General features: G+C 45.1%; 2 protein-coding genes across 2 annotated transcripts in view; both read right to left on the bottom strand.

The window, feature by feature from the left end:
• The window catches only part of LOC311108336 (putative neural-cadherin 2), a gene marked incomplete at both ends in the record, with an annotated part of 56,107 nt that extends 53,463 nt beyond the window's left edge, over positions 1 to 2,644 (bottom strand). The window contains one exon of the mRNA XM_084150963.1: positions 1,717 to 2,644. Within this exon, the coding sequence (XP_084007089.1) occupies positions 1,717 to 2,644 (928 nt within the window). The remainder of the gene's footprint in view (positions 1 to 1,716) is intronic.
• The window catches only part of LOC311126543 (NADH dehydrogenase (ubiquinone) complex I, assembly factor 6-like), a 308,710-nt gene that overhangs the window by 126,368 nt on the left and 162,164 nt on the right, over positions 1 to 20,178 (bottom strand). The gene's annotated exons all lie outside the window — the stretch shown is intronic.

Genomic DNA, 20,178 nt, shown 5'->3' with positions numbered 1-20,178 from the left:
TCCGTTAGCATCCGGGCGGGAAAGGTTTTATTAATTAATTTCTCATTTTTATGCAGCGCAGACAATATAAATCATGTAGACAATCTGTTGGTTGACCTAATTTGTCGGGTGAGGCTTGTGTTAATAATTAAGTGCTAATTGAACATGATTTGAAGTTTCCGTGGTTTAATCATATGTTGTAGCACAACATTACAACAATGCAATAAATACTGAGTAATGAGTTTAGTGCGGTAAAATCTGAATTCTAGTTAACGTTACGCATGAGAGCACCACTGAATAAACCAGACTCCAAAGTCCCTTACACAAACAAACTATCTCCTGTGAAGTCAGTTGTATAGGTTTGTAAGACCACATGTGCCAGAATGTCAAGGTGAATAAATAATCATAATTACTCTAAATAAACAGTGGATGAGGCAGAGTTCTCGTTTGGAAAACCTGATTACCTCTAGATCCACTTGGCATGTCAGAGGAGAATTTTCCTTAAACTAGCAGATGTCGTGATTAAGGGACTTGGCCAAACATTTACTTTGGGAGCAATCAAATCCTCACCTGGACAACTTTTCATTATATGATGTTAATGAGGGTTGACCTGTCTGAATTCAATCACAGTCTAAATCCGAGCAATAAAATGTATTTCAGTTGTGACTATCATCTAAAACGCTTAGGTAATCGTTAGGCCTATTATACAGGCTACATTATTATTATGAATATATACGGTAATGTCTTAAACTTTATCACCATCTCCAGCATTATCATTCTTAAGCCTATAATTAGCATAATTGCAACTTTACAGTCTAGGTTTAGGATACAGAAAAGCAACCAAAAATGCATTTATTTGTGCATAAAATCTATTTGCCCAAAATTCTAGATGTTCATGTCCTAAATAGCGCCAGTGCACACCCATAAATTGACACTCATGTGTTGGGCACAGTGGGAAGACGTGTCTTGCATGCGTAGCCACATACACATTTTCATCATACACATATACTCCTGTTTACCCAATTAGCGACCTGCCGGCAACAAATAACACCTTCACCTAGCGTGACAATGGTGTGTAATCAACGCAGAGGGGACACATGCATCCCAGCGTGCGATAAATAGCCAAATAGGTTCTTGTGAATATCATTACGCACAGTCTGACTGACAACTGGCCATGCAGTAGAACTAGACTAATTTAATAAAAGTCCACATTGTACTTCAAAATGTAGGCTATATATTATGCAAAACAACAAAAACATAGGCCATAAGGAATTCTGAATGAATAAGATACTGCCAAGTTCGGTTGCCAACTGATCTTCTACTGCGCAAGGCGCTGCAGCTCAGCTCGCGCATCACTACACTGTTGCCTCCACTGCCCAACAGATGAAATAGTAATATACCCAAACCAAACATAATCTTATTCACACCTGATATCAAGTTATTGTCCCATTTTAAAATGATTCTGTGGACGTGCGCGATTATTTGTTTTATTCATTGTTTTACATTGCAGCCTAATGAATAGCTAAACATGTTTTTTTTTCTATAGCAAGTAATCTTTATCTAAAAGCCCTGAGCAAATACAATAGCCCCATTCAACACAGTACCAGTGGCATAGGCATAGCCTACATTTTCCAAACAGACAGGTGCCTCAGACAACGGGCAACTTTTAATGGAAAAGACACTGAAAACACACGACATTGCATCTTTACGCACAGAGACATTACACTCCATCCTTACCTCTGAGGTTTTGGATTTTGACCATGACCTCGGCGGGGGACTTCAGTCTGTGCGCAAGATACAGACGACCCGAGTCCCTCTCGATCTGAACCGGGGAGTCCGCCTCTGATATTACCTCGAACCACTTCTTCTCAAACTTCTGGTCAGGCACCGTGAATATCATGTCACCGACTTTGACATCCTCTGAGACGGTCACTGTGTAGAAGAGTTCCTCGGAGACCGCTCGGGGCCTCCTAACCTTCGAGACAGCAGGTCTCCGCACATCAAGGTGAAGTGTCACCGGCTTACTTAGCAATGCGACATCTCCATTATCTTGAGCATAAATACGGACTGTTAGGTTCATGACACCCATGAGAGAACTGACCAGCATGACCTGTCCGGTTTGGGGAACTACGTACACATGTTGGCATTTTGGAGATGCGTAATAAGTGACCCGGCCATTCTTTCCAGCGTCGGAATCCTTTGCAGAAAAACGGACCAATTCGGAACCGATAGGGGTCAATTCATCAACTTTTACCCTTTCGTTTTCCTTGATGAACCGGGGTATGTTGTCGTTTGAATCAAGCACCTCTATTTTAATCGCCACGGCACTATTCAAACAACCAGAAAGCACAACCTTCAAATCGTACACTGCTATAAACTCTCTGTCCAAAGTTTCTGTGGATTTTAAAATAAGATGCTGTTCTCCGCGATGGTAAACCAAACGAAAATCTGACGCGTCCTTCCCTTCCAAAGCAATGTCCAGTTCCGAAACATGACAGTTGTTTCCAACCGGTAAAGCTACCCCGTCCACCACTGTTCCAGCGGGCGAGTTCTCCAGAATTTGTCCATAATACACAGGCAGCTTTGAATTCCCCGATGAAAATGATACTAATGTGACAAGCAAAAATGTCTTCAGGGCTACGGTTCCGTTTGTAGCTCCCGTCATTTTTCCATCAAATCAGTTTTGTCACTCTAGTACAACATAAACGTTTCTTGCGGCATAAATAATCGAACAATTATTGTTATTAATACTAGGTGAGTAGGTATATGGTGTAAATGTCTCCAAATGTGCAATGCTTCAGCAATGAAAAAGTAGCAGTCCCTCAAAGAACGGCGCCAAAGTGACAAGTTCGCTTCCAGCTTATTCGGTGAAGCATCACTGGAGTGCATAGAGGATTAATTCTACACTGACAGGCATAGGCTACACGCCGCAGATGCTCCATGTGGTACTATGATCACCGCCCTTCGAGGCACAGCCAATCGGAGATCGGAATGGGACGGACAGGCAGCTATCGGCCAGCCCACACGCAGTTTGATTTAGCTGCGCAGGAGACGAACGTTGGAGAGCTTTTAGTATTCAGGCCCACAATTTAAAATGCTGTGTGCAAGCAATGGGTGAGTTTTGTTTGCTGGAGTGGCTTGTCCCCAGAATACACATTTGTTTTCTTGGGTTTGGGCCAAATGTTATCAGTGTTCTGTTGGGCTGCATTATAGTCAACATTATAGGCCTCAAATGTTGACTGGATTACCTCCCTTAATAGAAAGGTAGGAGTCAATCTTTCTGCTTTCAACTTGTGACTTCGGGAACCCATTTGTAAGAATAGTCTAATAAAACAAAAATATATATTAAAGCTGCAATATGTTTCTTTTTGGGGCACCCAACCAAATTCACATATTAATTATTAAATGTGTATTATAGATGTGTCACTCATTGAAAGCAAGTCTAAGAAGCGGTAGATCTGTTCTATGTGCTCCCTTTCTATGCTTCCAGTTCTTAAATTTAGTTTTTGCATCTTTTACTTTCGGTTTGTACACCAGCTTCAAACAACTGAAAATACAATATTTTTGGTTATGGAAAATATATTTCACAGCAGTTTAGATGGTACAATGATTTTCTACACTATACTTGGTCGTTTTGTCACATAAACTGAAATTAGGCGAACTAGTAGAATTTTAGCAGAGCGATTTCTGCATAGTGCATCTTTACATATTTGGTTCCCAATATGCCTAAATACGTTTTTGTTATGCATTTAAAGGACAGTTCCACCCCAAAACTTTATTTTGGTATTTGTTTCATTAGTCCATTGTTGATATAGTCCCAAAATGTTTTGCATGTCAGAAATCACGTTTTAAAGTTTTTCATATGTTGCAACATTCATCATACCGGCTGTATTTCTGTATTTTGAAAGTTATATATCTTGAAAACTTGATTGCTGACATGCAAAACATTTTGGGACTAGTTTTCCTTTAATGGTATGTGTTTAGACAGAAAATAATAACTTAATGTATAATCATCACTGTCATACGTAAACTTATATCATGATTAGTAGGTTGGTTACACCTTTGTAATTTGTCAACCTAAACTGTCTGATTGATTAGCTTGCACCAAACCTTGAAATTCTGCAGAACGACCTCTTGTTTTTTCTGTAGATTAAATTAATTGTAATTTAATTGGAGGATAAACTGACCACACCATGATGAGTGAAGATTTGGACAAATACCTGCAATGGGTCAATCACAAGTCCAGTCGCTCACATGGCTCACATGGCAGTGCACAACTCTGATGGCTTGTCCTTGGTCACCCATCCTCACTTCTGATACCCACGCAGCGACTTCTGGGTGTAGCTCAAGGGGGACTCGGACCTGCAACCATGCATTTGTCATTCCACACTGTCTGCTGCCTTACCATATGGGATCCCAATGTAATACACCATTATTATCATAAGTGAAGTCTCACTATTGTGTGGAAACTTGAACTACAGGCCCTGGTCCTACTACCAAATTGTATTGAACCACACAAAATGCCCTTCCCTGTACAATGAGAAGAGGTTAGCCAGTTAGGCCTACTGCCATGCCACTGACATTTTTAGGCTACAATTAATTTTCTCAGAGTTCAACCACAAATGCATTTAAAAATTCTGCTTCAAGTCAAGAAGTAATCATCGACCTCCGCATTGCATTTCACTTGTGATTGATGCAGCCTAATCCTTTACCACTGGGGACCAACATGAGGACCAATATTATCAACCTGGTCACAGAGCATTTCGTCTGATTCTGTACGTAAATCCGGGACACTCAATTTAGTATAATAAGTTACGTTTCATATGGTATGTATTAATTTGTGGTTGTCCATCACCCATTTCGTATGATATGTTACGAATTATAATTCGTATTTTATGTTCAGAATTTGCAAAACTTACAATATATTCAGAATTTTCTAAATATATGATATGTTACTAATTCTAGCTAGGTGGCTACGTGGCTAACGTTAGCTAGCTGGCTAACGTTAGCTAGGCTAGGGGTTAGGGGTTACGGTTAAGGTTAGGGTTAAGTTTAGGAGTTAGGTTAAAGGGTTAAGGATATGGTTAGGGGAAGGGTTAGCTAAAAGGGTTACGGTTAGGGTTAGGGGAAGGGTTTGCTAAAGGGGTTAAGGTTAGGGTTAAGGTTAGGGTTCGTTTTGCTAAAAGGGCTAAGGTTAAGGTTAGGGGAAGGGTTAGCTAACATGCTAAGTAGTTGCAAAGTAGCTAAAAAGTAGTAAGTTGTTGAAAAGTTGCCAATTAGCTAAAATGCTAAAGTTGTCCGTGATGAGATTCAAACATACAATATTTTGGTTGCTAGATGTTCGCATTATATGCCCACCCATCCACCCTGACCATTTGTCTTATGTAACCATACCAAATGAAACATATCATACTAATTGAAGTGACCCGGATTTACTTTTACTATATTACGTCTAGTCTATAAGATCAGGCTGATATTATAACTTTCAAATGCATTGTTTGCTTTTCACGTGTGTTTGAGGTTGGACAAAGGTGTATTTATTAGTCGGATTCCGTTGCAAAATGTTTAGTCTGTTGCAAAAGGTTTTGCAACAGACCAACTGAAACTGTTCGAAACTGAAAAGTTATGCAATGAAAATGAGAGTGTCTATTTGACAAACGAATTAATATATATCTCCCGAGTGGCGCAGTGGTCTAAGGCACTGCATCGCAGTGCTAGCTGTGCCACTAGAGAGCCTGGTTCGAATCCAGGCTCTGCTGTAGCCGGCCGCAACCGGGAGACCAATGGGGCGGCGCACAATTGGCCCAGGGTAGGGGAGGGAATGGCCGGCAGGGAGGTAGCTCAGTTGGTAGAGCATTGTGTTTGCAACGCCAGAGTTGTGGGTTTGATTCCCACGGGGGGCCAGTATGAAAATAAAAAAGAATAATGTATGCACTAACTGTAAGTCGCTCTGGATAAGAGTGTCTGCTAAATGACGTAAATGTAATACACCGGCCCAAGGCTCAGGTAGCCAACATCCTAGAAGGAAATTAATCTAGTCATTCACCAGACATGTAATTGAAATAGGCAGCAATTATAGGCTGGCCTACTTGCTCAAACTTGGCTAGACAATGTGATAATTTTGATATTCTCCAGCTGTCGGTATTGAAGAATGGTCCTTGTGGTCCGGTGGCTAGCTAGCTACCTAAAATCGTCCCTTTCCTAAATTAGCCATCGATGGAGATAGGGATTTGGACTTGTGGTTTTACTTAATTCTCCGTACTGGCCAATGATTATAAAGGCGATTCTGATCCATGTCACACCCTGGCTCTGGGACTCTATATGTTGAGCCAGGGTGTGTTCATTCTATGTGTTCTGTTTCTATGTTGGGAGATCTAGTTTGTTTATTTCTATGTTGGCCTGAGTGACTCCCAATCAGAGGCAACGAGTGTCAGCTGTGGCTGGTTGTCTCTGATTGGGAGCCATATTTAAACTGTCGGTTTTCACTTAGTGTTTGTGGGATCTTGTTCCAGTTGGTTGTGTTTGATTTAGGATGTCACGGTATCGTTTGTTGTTTTGTTATTCGTGTGTGCACTTTAATTAAATAAAGTATGTTCGCTCAACACGCTGCACCTTGGTCTAGGTGGGCGGCAGGTAGCTTAGTGGTTAAGAGCGTTGTGCCAGTAACCGAAAGGTCGCTGGTTCTAATCCCGAGCCGACTAGGTGAAAAATCTGTCGATGTGCCCTTGAGCAAGGCACTTAACCCTAATTGCTCCTGTAAGTCGCTCTGGATAAGAGCGTCTGCTAAATGACCAATTATAATTAATTATAATTATTATATTCCGTACGACGATCGTGACAGAAGATCCCACCATACCAGGACCAAGCAGCGTGTCCAGGAGCAGGCAGCCTGGACGTGGGAGCAGATCTTAGACGGGCAGGGGTCCTGGACCTGGGAGGAAATCCTGGCCGGGATGGATCGCCGGCCATGGAGTGAGACGGTAGAGGCGCGACGGAGAGAGGAGCAACGGCGTGATCAGTGTCGTCGTCGGACGGTCGAGAGGCAACCCCAAAAAATTTTTAGGGGGGGGCACACGGCATGGGCGACTGGGCAGCAGGAGGCTGCCACAGGGCGATTAGGTGAGGAGGCCACCAGGTTAAGGGGGCTATTGGCGCAGAGGGAGCAGGAGTTAGTGTTGCAGAGGATGGAGCTATTGGAGGCGATAAGGGAAAGGGTGAGAATTGAGGCACGGCGAGAGGAACTCGGTAGGCAGCTGAGGGAGCGGGGGGTTATGATGAAACCCAGTCCCGCTCCTCACACCAAGCAAGTGGTGTGCGTCACCAGTCCGGTCCGGCCCGTTCCTGCTTCCCGCACTAAGTGTACGGTGCGAGTCGCCAGCCCGGTCCGGCCTGTTCCTGCCCCTCGCACCAAGCCTACGGTGTGCGTCGCCAGCCCAGCCCGGCCTGTTCCTGCCACTCGCACCAAGCCTACGGTGTGCGTCGCCAGCCCGGCCCGGCCTGTTCCTGCCACTCGCACCAAGCCTACGGTGTGCGTCGCCAGCCCGGCCCGGCCTGTTCCTGCCCCTCGCACCAAGCCTACGGTGTGCGTCGCCAGCCCGGCCCGGCCTGTTCCTGCCACTCGCACCAAGCCTACGGTGTGCGTCGCCAGCCCGGCCCGGCCTGTTCATGCCACTTGTCGCCAGCCCGGCCCGGCCTGTTCCTGCCCCTCGCACCAAGCCTACGGTGCGCGTCGCCAGCCCGGCCCGGCCTGTTCCTGCCCCTCGCACCAAGCCTATGGTGTGCGTCGCCAGCCAGGCCCGGCCTGTTCCTGCCACTCGCACCAAGCCTACGGTGTGCGTCGCCAGCCCGGCCCGGCCTGTTCATGCCACTTGCACCAAGCCTACGGTGCGCGTCGCCAGCCCGGCCCGGCCTGTTCCTGCCACTCGCACCAAGCCTACGGTGCGCGTCGCCAGCCCGGCCCGGCCTGTTCCTGCCACTCGCACCAAGCCTACGGTGTGCGTCACCAGCCCGGCCCGGCCTGTTCCTGCTACTCGCACCAAGCCAGGGGTGCGCGTCGCCAGCCCGGCCCGGCCTGTTCCTGCCCCTCGCACCAAGCCTACGGTGTGCGTCGCCAGCCAGGCCCGGCCTGTTCCTGCCACTCGCACCAAGCCTACGGTGTGCGTCGCCAGCCCGGCCCGGCCTGTTCATGCCACTCGCACCAAGCCTACGGTGCGCGTCTCCAGCCCGGCCCGGCCTGTTCCTGCCACTCGCACCAAGCCTACGGTGCGCGTCGCCAGCCCGGCCCGGCCTGTTCCTGCCACTCGCACCAAGCCTACGGTGTGCGTCACCAGCCCGGCCCGGCCTGTTCCTGCCACTCGCACCAAGCCAGGGGTGCGAGTCGTCAGCCTGGTCCAGCTCGTTCCTGCCACTCGCACCAAGCCAGGGGTGCGAGTCGTCAGCCTGGTCCAGAACGTTCCTGCTACTCGCACCAAGCCAGGGGTGCGAGTCGTCAGCCTGGTCCAGCCCGTTCCTGCTACTCGCACCAAGCCAGGGGTGCGAGTCGTCAGCCTGGTAAAGCCCGTTGCTGCTCCACGCACCAAGCCAGGGGTGCGAGTCGTCAGTCCGGTGAGGCCCGTTCCGGCTCCACGCACCAAGCCAGGGGTGCGCATCGTCAGCCCGGTCCGGCCCGTTGCTGCTCCACGCACCAAGCCAGGGGTGCGAGTCGTCAGCCTGGTAAGGCCCGTTCCTGCTCTACGCACCAAGCCAGGGGTGCGTATCGTCAGCCCGGTCCGGTCCGTTCCGGCTCCACGCACCAAGCCAGGGGTGCGTATCGTCAGCCCGGTCCGGCCCGTTGCTGCTCCACGCACCAAGCCAGGGGTGCGCATCGTCAGCCCGGTCCGGTCCGTTCCTGCCTCACGCACCAAGCCAGGGGTGCGCGTCGTCAGTCCGGCACAACCCGTGCCTGGGTCACCGGTGCCTAATCAGGTACCGGTCAACTGCTCCACAACGGAGCTGAAGCTAACCGCTCCTGCTACGTCCAGTTCAGCTCCAGCCAGCGGGGCCAGACCGGACCAGGGGCGCTATGGGGGGATTATTGGAGGGTGGTGGGCAAGCCCGGAGCCAGAACCGCCACCGAGGAGGAATGCCCACCCAGCCCTCCCCTGTTTTGCTCTGGTTGAGGCGCGGTCGCAGTCCGCGCCTTTAGGGGGGGTACTGTCACACCCTGGCTCTGGGACTCTATATGTTGAGCCAGGGTGTGTTCATTCTATGTGTTCTGTTTCTATGTTGGGAGTTCTAGTTTGTTTATTTCTATGTTGGCCTGAGTGACTCCCAATCAGAGGCAACGAGTGTCAGCTGTGGATGGTTGTCTCTGATTGGGAGCCATATTTAAACTGTCGGTTTTCCCTTAGTGTTTGTGGGATCTTGTTCCAGTTGGTTGTGTTTGACTTAGGACGTCACAGTATCGTTTGTTGTTTTGTTATTCGTGTGTGCACTTTAATTAAATAAAGTATGTTCGCTCAACACGCTGCGCCTTGGTCTATTCCGTACGACGATCGTGACAATCCAACCATAAATTCATACATTGTGCCCCTGGCCTGAGAGGATGGAAGTTCAACATGTAGCTAGATGTAGTATGCTCATGTTAACTAGCTGGCCTGGTGTATCATTGCCCATGAAATTATGTTAGGCTAGTGAGCAAGTATTTTAGCCAGGTAGTCTAGGACAAAAAAACTAAAATCGTGTACTGTATGACAGACTCATAGACCGTTTAGGCAACATGAAAGAGGAGGATGGCATTGGTGTTTCTCTACAAGTAGGGTGAGTCAACGTGTTTCTTCTACTTGCACGCACGCACGCACACACACACAAACGCACACAAATCAGTACCATGGACAGCCACATCATATTTAGCATACATTGATTGGACTAAAGCATTTTTGGTATCTTTTATTTGTCACTGTATTAGACTAAGCATAGTTGATTAGATGATGTTGAAATGTTAAAGTTGAAATGGGTCTGGAACAGTGGAGGCAGCTCCTGTTTTCTCTGCAACTTGCGGTAACTCTCCGTGGTTCTAAATCAATAGTTGTTTAACCTCTACGGGATCGGTGTCCCATATACAGGACGGTTGAGCTAACGTGCGCTAATGTGATTAGCATGACTGTTGTAAGTAACAGCAAACTTTCTGCACATATAAGACATGTCTTAAATTCATGTTAATCTAACTGCACTGTCCAATTTACAGTAGCTATTACAGTAAAAAAAATATCATGCTATTGTTTGAGGAGAGTTCAGAACAACAACAAAACTTATCGGGGCAACTGGTTTGATACATTCACCTCTGAAGGTAAATAATGTACTTACATTCAGTAATCTTGCTCTGATTTGGCATCCTGAGGGTCCCAGAGATAAAATGTAGCAAAGTTTTGTTTGATAAAATCAATTTTTATATTCAAATGTAGGAACTAGGTTCTACAGTTTGAACCCCCACTGTCTCTGGCTCCACACCCACCCTGCCCGGCCATCTAGATTTGTGAAAGTTAGTGTATATGCTAATGATCCATCATGTATGACATTTCTGGGAGTGTGTAAACCTACATTTTGTATTACCATATCATTTTTGTATGTTCTCTGTAGTTATGTGCTTGAAAATGTATCAATTGACCAATTCGGCACATTTGGGCAGACTTGATACAAAATAAATCCAGTATTGCAACGCTTCACTGGATCAATCTGAAACTTTGCACACACACTGCTGCCATCTAGTGGCCTAACTCTAAATTGGGCCTAAACTGCAATATTATATTGTGGCCTTTCTCTTGCATTTAAAAGAAAATGAAACAAAAAACAAAACAAAACACATGTTCTTTTGTTTGTATTATCTTTTCCACAAACTTCAAAGTGTTTCCTTTCAAATGGTATCAAGGATATGCATATCCTTGCTTCAGGTCCTGAGCTACAGGGAGTTAGATTTGGGTATGTCATTTTAGGCAAACATTTAAAAAAAGCATCCGATCCTTTTAAGGGATCCAAAAATGTCCGAAACATTACCTTGTTTGACCATGCTGTAGGTCATGTAACTGTTTGTTTATTTATTATTATTTTAGGTCATTTAGCAGACGCTCTTATCCAGAGCGACTTACAGAAGCAATTAGGGTTTAAGTGCCTTGCTCAAGGGCACATCGACAGATGTTACATGCAATATGTCTTGTGGACTTCACCGTGAGGTGTAATTTATTCTGCCACTGTGTCTTCTTATTGTCTCGGCCATAGGCCTATATTTCACGATGTCAAGGCATATGAATGAACAGGTTATAGAGCAAACAACGCAATTATCACAACACATAGGTTGTAATATGGCATTTTGTTCTGTATTGGCTTCCCCGGCGATTTTACCCACGCACCCGCTACTGCAATATTGTCAGAATAACACTAAACTAATCTCCAAACGAGTGTATGTGGGTGAGCAAGAGTCAAGAGTCGAGAGAGAAGAATCATTAGCCTATGCTACTCACCAACTAATATTCTGTCGAAGGAAAGAGAGTAAAAAAATGTGGCCATTGAAGTGAACTGAAGGGGTGCTCGCCGCTCAAAGAAGACATCAAAACGCGCGCAGTCAATGACATCAGACGGCGGCGAATCTCCAAAGATGTAGCATTATGCAAAACAACGAGAAATCAATATGGAATCCAACGCCTTATTACAAGGTAATCAAATATATATAAAATGAAATAACTATATTTGAACATTTCTCAACAAATGACTGTGTTCATTGCCTAAATTACATTTTTGGAGCTGAGAACATGTTGACACATTGTGTTAGACTAATTGGTCTACCTTACCTATTTTGGAGTTGTTTGCGCATGCTTGCAGAGATAACAAAACAACACAACAAAAGCCTTCTCCCCAATATGTTTGTAATTTCAACTCCTAGTGACAGGCAGTCAAGATTGATCCTCATTTGATGAAAAGCATCCAAAATGTAGACTACATGATAATGAGGCACCAAAATGAGTAGACCTAGTCTAGGTCGGAACTCAATATTTTCTGTCTCTCATTCACTGGCAATAATTTGTCAAGGATCTTTTTCAATGAAAGTGCAATCTGCAGAGATCTATATTTTTCTGGGTGCTAGGCTACTTACTGCCAGAAATTTTCCTTTTAGAGTTTTATTGACCAAACCTCCAAGCCTGTTGAGTGTAGCCTATGCAGTATAGCTGCATGCAGTTTACAGGGCAACTGAACTCAATAACCAATTTCTCTGGTTGAAAACGGCCTATGTGGCATCGATATACACTGAACAAAAATATATACTGAACAAATATATAAACGCAACATGTAAAGTGTTTCATGAGCTGAAATAAAAGATAGCAGACATTTTTCATACGCACAAAAACCTTATTTCTCTCAAATGTTGTGCACAAATTTGTTTACATTCCTGTTAGTGAGCATTCCTCCTTTGCCAAGATAATCCATCCACCTGACAGGTGTGGCATATTAAGAAGCTGATTAAACGGCATGATCATTACACAGGTGCACCTTGTGCTGGGGACAATAAAAGGCTACTCACACAACACAATGCCACAGATGTCTCAAGTTTTGAGGGAGCGTGCAATTGGCATGCTGACTGCAGGAATGTCCACCAGAGTTGTTGCCAAATAATTTAATGTTCATTTCTCTACCATAAGCCGCCTCCAACATCGTTTTAGAGAATTTGGCAGTATGTCCAACCAGCCTCACAACCACAGACCATGTGTATGGCTTTGTGTGGGCGAGCGGTTTTCTGATGTCAACGTTGTGAACAGAGTACCCCATGGCGGCAGTGGTGTTATGGTATAGGCAGGCATAAGCTACAGACAACAAACACAATTGCATTTTTTCGATGGCAATTTGAATGCACAGAGATACCGTGATGAGATCCTGAGGCCCATTGTTTTGCCATTCATCCACCGCCATCACCTCATGTTTCAGCATGATAATGCACAGCCCCATGTTGCAAGGATCTGTACACAATTCCGGGAAGCTGAACATTTCCCAGTTCTTCCATGGCTTGCATATTCACCTGACATGTCACCCGTTGAGCATGTTGGGGATGCTCTGGATCGACGCGTATTACAGTGTGTTCCAGTTCCCGCCAATATGCAAATGGTGGTCACACCAGATACTGACTGGTTTTCTGATCCACGGCCCTACATTATTTTAAGGTATCTGTGACCAACAGATTCATATCTGTATTCCCAGTCATGTGAAATCCATAGATTAGGGCCTAATGAATTTATTTCAATTGACTGATTTCCTTATATGAACTATAACTCAGTAAACATATTGACATTTTTGCATGTTAAGTTTATATTTTTGTTCAGTGTAAGTCAGAAACATTTATGCTTCGTTCATAACATTACATTTACATTTTAGTCATTTAGCAGACGCTCTTATCCAGAGCGACTTACATGAGCAATTAGGGTTAAGTGCCTTGCTTAAGGGCACATCGACAGATTTTTCACCTAGTCGGCTCGGGGATTAGAACCAGCGACCTTTCGGTTACTGGCACAACGCTCTTACCCACTAAGCTACCTGCCGCAATGGGAAGGTGGTAATTACCAGTTGTGAAGTCGTAAAAACCAGTTGGATGCATTCACGTACTTTGAACTCGTTGAGAAACGCCGATTGGCTAACGGCCAACAAGCTGCATCAACCATAAACCAAAACTACAGCTATCATGTTTGTAAACAAATTATAGTGTTCAAAAACATATAAATAGATTTCTTTTTATAAATAATGTTTTGTTGTTACATTTAACCACCAAAAATGCTGTTATCGAGGTCATTTCCTTAGTAGGCGAAGTCAGAGGTCAGCATGTTGGAGAAGTCGGACCTCAGGGATGATAGATGAGTTTCCCACTAGTAATTACAAGTTGGAGGGGCGTTCACGTGGATTCTTCCCAATGGTATGTGGTAAATACCACCTTCAGCATTATTCCAGTGCCAAAATTAACTAAAATGTTTAAGTAGGATAATTTTGGTCATAAAGTCAGTATATTACAAAACTCTGTTTTGTGCGATTTGTGTAACTGAGTTTGTCATGACTTACATGGGGTTGGGTTTTGATTTTGATCATGCCCACTTGCCGATTAACACAGGATTGTAATGTCTAGGGACAATTGTCATTTACAGATAAACAGATGCGGTGATTGTGCTCTATCCAATCGTACGGCAGATCACAGACAGTGAGACAGACCTGCCCACATTACGCAGCGCCTCGGACTTGTTTACATAAGACAACGTCGCCAATGTTATGTTGAAAGAACACTTGGCCCTTAAGCCCTTTATGGAGTGGCAACTTGCTGATGTATTTAATCGTGATCATTCAAGTCTACCCAGTGCTTGACTTGGACTGAAATAGGTGCCAGTAGCCTACTCATTTTGGGTGCCGGTACTGTTTATATTTATGTGCAGGAACTAATACTTTTTAGCTAATATTCTATAAGAGGTCCAAAAATGTCTAAATTAATTACTGATTTCTTGATTTATCTTAGATTAATTCTGACTATTTTGAGGAAGTGGTAGGCTATTGGCTATGTTGTTGCTATGGTGTCTCAAGAGCAACAAACAACAGCAACTGCCAGGGTAGGATAACACACCCACATCAAACCACACCCCCAAGACTGGAATCTATTTTTTAAAATAAGCAACAGAAAAACACATGGGGACTGGATGAGTTCAGTCGCTCTTTAAAGTACAACAGCATGTGTGTAAACGTTTATTGCATGTTGTGAGTGAGTGAGGATCCTTTTAGTTGATCTTTTAGGTTCCTACTCCCTGTTGAACCATGTTCAGCACATATAGACTGAGCCATTTGTTACTTTAGAGGTGGCTCCATATGAGCCTACTGTCATACATCTCAAATTGGCCCCTGGATATGGGAATCATTTAAGAGGCATTGTGGGGCCTGCTCCACCATTTTGGATGAAGCCGAGAATTGTTCAGTCATGGTTCCCATATCCCCCAACACATGGCCCTTTTGAGCAGGCGGCCCAAGCGAGGCAGACCCAGAGCCTGAAGGCTATTGCTACAACAAAATTCTCCATGCACCAGCAACACAGTACATACAGTACAGTACTGCATGTCTCTTTCCACTTCCTTGCACTTACTCTTCATCAGATTTCTTCAGTGCTGTACTGTTTGTTATTATCCCCGACATATGAGCAGTAACTCATTACAAGAGACATGTTGCGTACATGTGAGAGAATGGCATGATGTTGCACTGAATACCCAGTTGTAGACATGTCTTACTTTTATCATGTCATTGAAAAAATTACCCAAGGCAGATAAGCTTTTGCACAACATATGAATGATCATTCAAGTCAAAACACACATTTTCTTCTTCAAACACACTTGTCTTTAAAGGAAAATGGAACCTGACTTCATGCAGGATTCACATTGAGACACACAGAAACACTTAAAAGGGATTGAATAGGGAAAATAGCACCTGCATATACAGTATGTATATATAATTTATGTATACATTTTTTTTTTACAGAGTTAATGGGGAATAGGTTAAGCATGAAAACTCCAGTCATAAAACGATCGGCCCCTGCAGCAAGAAAAAAGCCCCCAACTTCGGCCGTCTTTTGAAAAGCCGTAACACAAATTACAGCAATTTACCCTAAGAGGCAGCACGTGTGTGACAGAGGAATGGGTTTGTAGTTGACGGTGTCGAATGTCGTGTCGCCGGCACTCACGCCAGTCTTTCATCATATTTTGGCATGCCTCTGCGGAGAAAAAGTGACAGGGAGTAAGAGAGGAAAAGAAGGCAATCTGGTGAACCTTGAGTCTCGCCGTCTAAGGTCAAGAGAACTGACAAGTTTTTCTTTCTGTGCTCAGTTTCTCTCATCCTCTTCATTTTCACCCACTTTCTCCCCAACACTTTCCCTACTCTTCATCTCCCTGTCACAGACACCTCCCTCTCCTCTCTCCATCCCTATTATTGTCTTTCCCTTCCTCTATTTATCCCTCTCACATTCTCTCTCTCCATCTCTGAATAGTGTGAACTGAGCTGACAGTCAAATGAATGTCAGGTGGGTCCCACCTCCTCCCTTTGAAAACACAGAGGGAGAATTATTCAGCAGTTGAAAGGCTGGCTGTGTGTCTCTGCGCTCCCTGTGTGTGTGTGTGTGTGTGTGTGTGTGTGTGTGTGTGTGTTGTGTGTGTGTGTGTGTGTGTGTGTGTGGGGGGGGGGGGGGGTCCCTGTTTTATGTGTCAGATCTCTGGCTTTGTGTAATGCTACATGACACTGCTGGCATGTGTGTGGGACTGTGGGAGCTTGTATTTCCCCCTGTCGCAGTGCCCCTTGGGACCTGAGTTTGTATAACACATGCACAGTACTAACAACCACACCCTGCTTCCCCTGGACCAACCATGGCACACTGTGACCATCCGTTCCATGTAGAAGTTGACCTTGGCCATAGATCTATCACCTTTTATTTCCCCCAAATTCTAACCTGAACTATTAGGAGATCTCAGAACGCTCATTGCCTACAGTGGACAATGACTTACATTAGCACCCTCCTCAACATCCCTTCTTCTTCTGAAAGAGAGAGGGTAAAATAAACTAAAGGAGAGGAGGGAGAGCGAGAGACCACTTAAATCTCTGAAATCAGCAGAGCAGTGATGACTGCCCATCAATCTCCCTTCATGACATCATTATTCATTGTCACACCAATCTGTCTGCGCCCCTCCTCCCAGTACTGCCTCCCTCTGTGCTGTGGCCTTACCCTCCTGTTCATCCTCGAAATTTACCAGTGGCTATCGAGTGTGACAGGTACTTTATCACCCGTGTCAGGTACTCCGCACAATTCCACCCTGGAGCCCTGCATCAAGCTTATGTCTATTTGTTTGAGTTCATATTAAACAAGTTCATGCCATCATACGCTATGCTGGTCTCATTCACTGACCCTATGGGTAGTCAATAGGTCCTTCTTAGCTTAAATTTGTTTTCAAAGAGACCCTGTTATGATGCAAAGTGAATTGCTTCCTATTCTCTGCTCAGACAAGTTCCAGTTCCTCCCTCGACCAGCAGGGGCTGCTGTCCCCACCTACGGGCGATGAAGCGGAGGCCAGGCCTCTTGCTAACCAGTGAACAAGCTCCAGTCTCTCTGGCCTCCAGCCACGCTTGGAAATCACTCAATCAGGCTCTCTGGCAGCTCAGATCCCACCGCTGCCACCATGCAGTCCGTTACATCGCTAATGAGTAATCAGAGCTCCGCCACCCCCCTAGCCCCCCTCCTCCATCCCCCCTCCTTTGATTATCTTTCTGCCTGTGTCTCCCCCTCTTGAAGCGATGGCAGTCTCCCCCCCTCCATCCCTCCCTCCCAAACAACACCCACCCAGAAGTCTCTCTGATTGCAATCAATGAGAGTACCTTCTCATTCTGTCCGCTTCATTTATCCGTCCACTTGAGACTGGTTATTGCCTAATGCTTAGTGACAGAGTGTATAGTTTGTGGAGAGCGATCGTTTATTTTACCTGTAAGGAACACCGTGCAGTGCAGCATGACCACCGGCACATGTTGTTATTATAGAAGAGAAGCCAGTCTAATCAATGGAATTGTACCAGACAATGAATCAATGCTTTGTCTTATCTGTAAAATTACTCTTCTCCTCATGTTGCAGGTAATATGTGCTGAGTGGTGCCACAATGGCTTCTGTGTTTGTACTTGGAGGTGGGTGCTATGGTGAGATGACTCCACATCATGCCTCATGATCTTATATCCAAGGTAAATGCCCTGTAAATATATAATACCGGCTTCTGCATAAGCATTCAATGAGATATGTAATATGACATTTGGCCATGTACAACACATATGAATTTCATTGACTGATTGCAATTATGCCTACTGTTATGAGTTTTATTATGTTTATTGAAAAGGGCAATGCATACCGGTACTTCAATAAATGTGGCATATTCAGGTAAAAGGTTAATTAACATCTGTAGTCCCTGGGATACTGTGGATGACACTGCAGTTGAACCTACAGTATTTGCCAGCCAGTGCACCTCATGTAACCCAGATAAAGTCCCACAAACCCTCCTGCGAAACAGACAACAACATCACAATGTGCCATATCAGCCCAAACTCCTGCATCTCCGCCGGTCCTCTCCGGATGTCCTATTTCTGTTGATGTCAGTCCCAAATGCAAAAAAAAACACAAAAACACTTTTGACAACTACAACGGCAGCAATGAGAGAAAAACTGCCTGAAAGGTAGGAAAATAAGTAAAAGAAAATGCTTATCGTCTTAGAATGATGATCTCATTATAGAATCTCATGACTGTTGGTTTCCAAAGCATTGCCCGGAGCATTGGAATTCTGCATGGTTTATCCAGCGCCAAGCGCCCTCTCCTCCTGTCCCCTCGTTTCTGAATAACCTGTCTCTTCCATGCCACATCTTCTGCCTGGCCTCGATTCGCTTGGCGTTTGCTCACATTGTTACCTCGACACACACAAACCCGTTTCTGTCAGGCTTGCTCTACCTTCTCACACTCAAGGAGAAAAGGCACCATGGTGTCTTTGGTTTGAGTGTCTTTGGATTACCTCTGAGTCAGTCTTCACACTGCCAGCACACGTTTTGTCTATGGTATTGAACAAAATAAGAATCATGTCCGATTGCATTTCAAAATGACTTCTCTTGAATGTGACACAAATGACTTCGCTTGAGTGTGACACAAATATAGCTCTCAGTGGGTGAGTTGTTGAGGTGTGTGGTTGCGTGCCTGCGTGTGTTAAGGATTAGGAGGATAGTGAAGAGTTGAGGTTGAGGTTTTCAAGACAGTGTCTGTATTTAGGATTAGAACACTTGGTGCAAAGTGGAGGGGTATTAAGCTTGCCTTATGGACATGCTATGCTGCTGAGGGTGAAGGAAAGCTTCACAACATCTGTGTGTTTGTGTTCTCTTGAAGGTGTTGCTGGGTCTGGTCAGACCAGAGGGAAGAGTTCCCCCTGCTGGCGCCTCCAACAACCCCCTCCTGAAGGAGTTGGTTTCCCATTCAGGTATCAACCAGACCCAATGTTCCAGACGAAAGCAAGGCTACTACAGTAGATGCTGTCTCCCTGTAGCTTGTTTGGGAACTGGTATACAATTTATCTTGACAATGGTTTGTACATAAACCTGTGAGGTGCCAGTCTACACTTGGCATATGGCACCTGTCAATCAAAGTGAGTAGTTTAGGCCTACATACGCATAAATGTAGTATATATACCTGTATTTATGCAACTACCACAAGCATGAACAGCTTTTGCTGTTAGAGAATGTTGTGTACAGGCACAGTGGTAATAAGTCCAGAAAAGAAGGGCGAGAGAGAGAGAGAGAGAGAGAGAGAGAGAGAGAGAGAGAGAGAGAGAAAGAGAGAGAGAGAGAGAGAAAGAGAGAGAGAGAGAGAGAGAGAGAGAGAGAGAGAGAGAGAGAGAGAGAGAGAGAGAGAGAGAGAGAGAGAGAGAGAGAGAGAGAAAATGATGATTCATAAAGCATTTAAGATTAAGTGGCATTAAGGTTGGCTCACCATGTTATTTGTCAGTCACAGCCAAGATGAGTGGAGCGAAGGAAGGAATTCCAACTAAATCACATATAGCCCACGGCCAGCGCACCCGCTAAATCCTTCCCCCAGTAAACCAGAGAAGAAATAAACAATAACAACCTCCACTTTTTAAAGGATTCTCTCTTCCATTTCTCTTGCTCACTCTCCCTGTATCCTCACAAATTAACTTTTCCCACTCCCTGTTGCTAGGTGAACAGCACGGGCGCCAATGATTGACAGGTCTTTGAAAACACCATTATGAGAGGTAAAGTGGAAGGTAAAGTGGAAACAAATATCTTCAAAGCTGGGTGGAGTTCGGGTGCATTGGAGCCGAGGACAGCAGGCATCAGTCAGTGAGGCAGGCAGGGTTTCAGCCATGGAGGTTAATTATTAGCCATGGCTTGTCATAATTTCGACATTAGAGAAATCCTCAGGAGAATGTGGGGCTAATCACGCCACACGTGCCTGTCATTGGGAAGTTACCTGCTGTCATGAAATCTGAACACACACACTCTTACTCAAAGGCGCACACACACACACACACACACACGCACACAGTCAGTCAGGCAAGGTCTGGTTGAAACATGTGGCCCTCACTCGCTACCCTGCTGGCCGGGTTGATCGCTCTCAGATTGCAGAGTGACATTTCC

This window comes from Coregonus lavaretus (genome assembly GCF_964263955.1).
Source record: "Coregonus lavaretus genome assembly, chromosome: 3".
NCBI lineage: Eukaryota > Metazoa > Chordata > Actinopteri > Salmoniformes > Salmonidae > Coregonus > Coregonus lavaretus.
The sequence above is the reverse complement of the archived record's forward strand: the minus strand, read 5'-3'. Positions and strand labels throughout refer to the sequence as shown.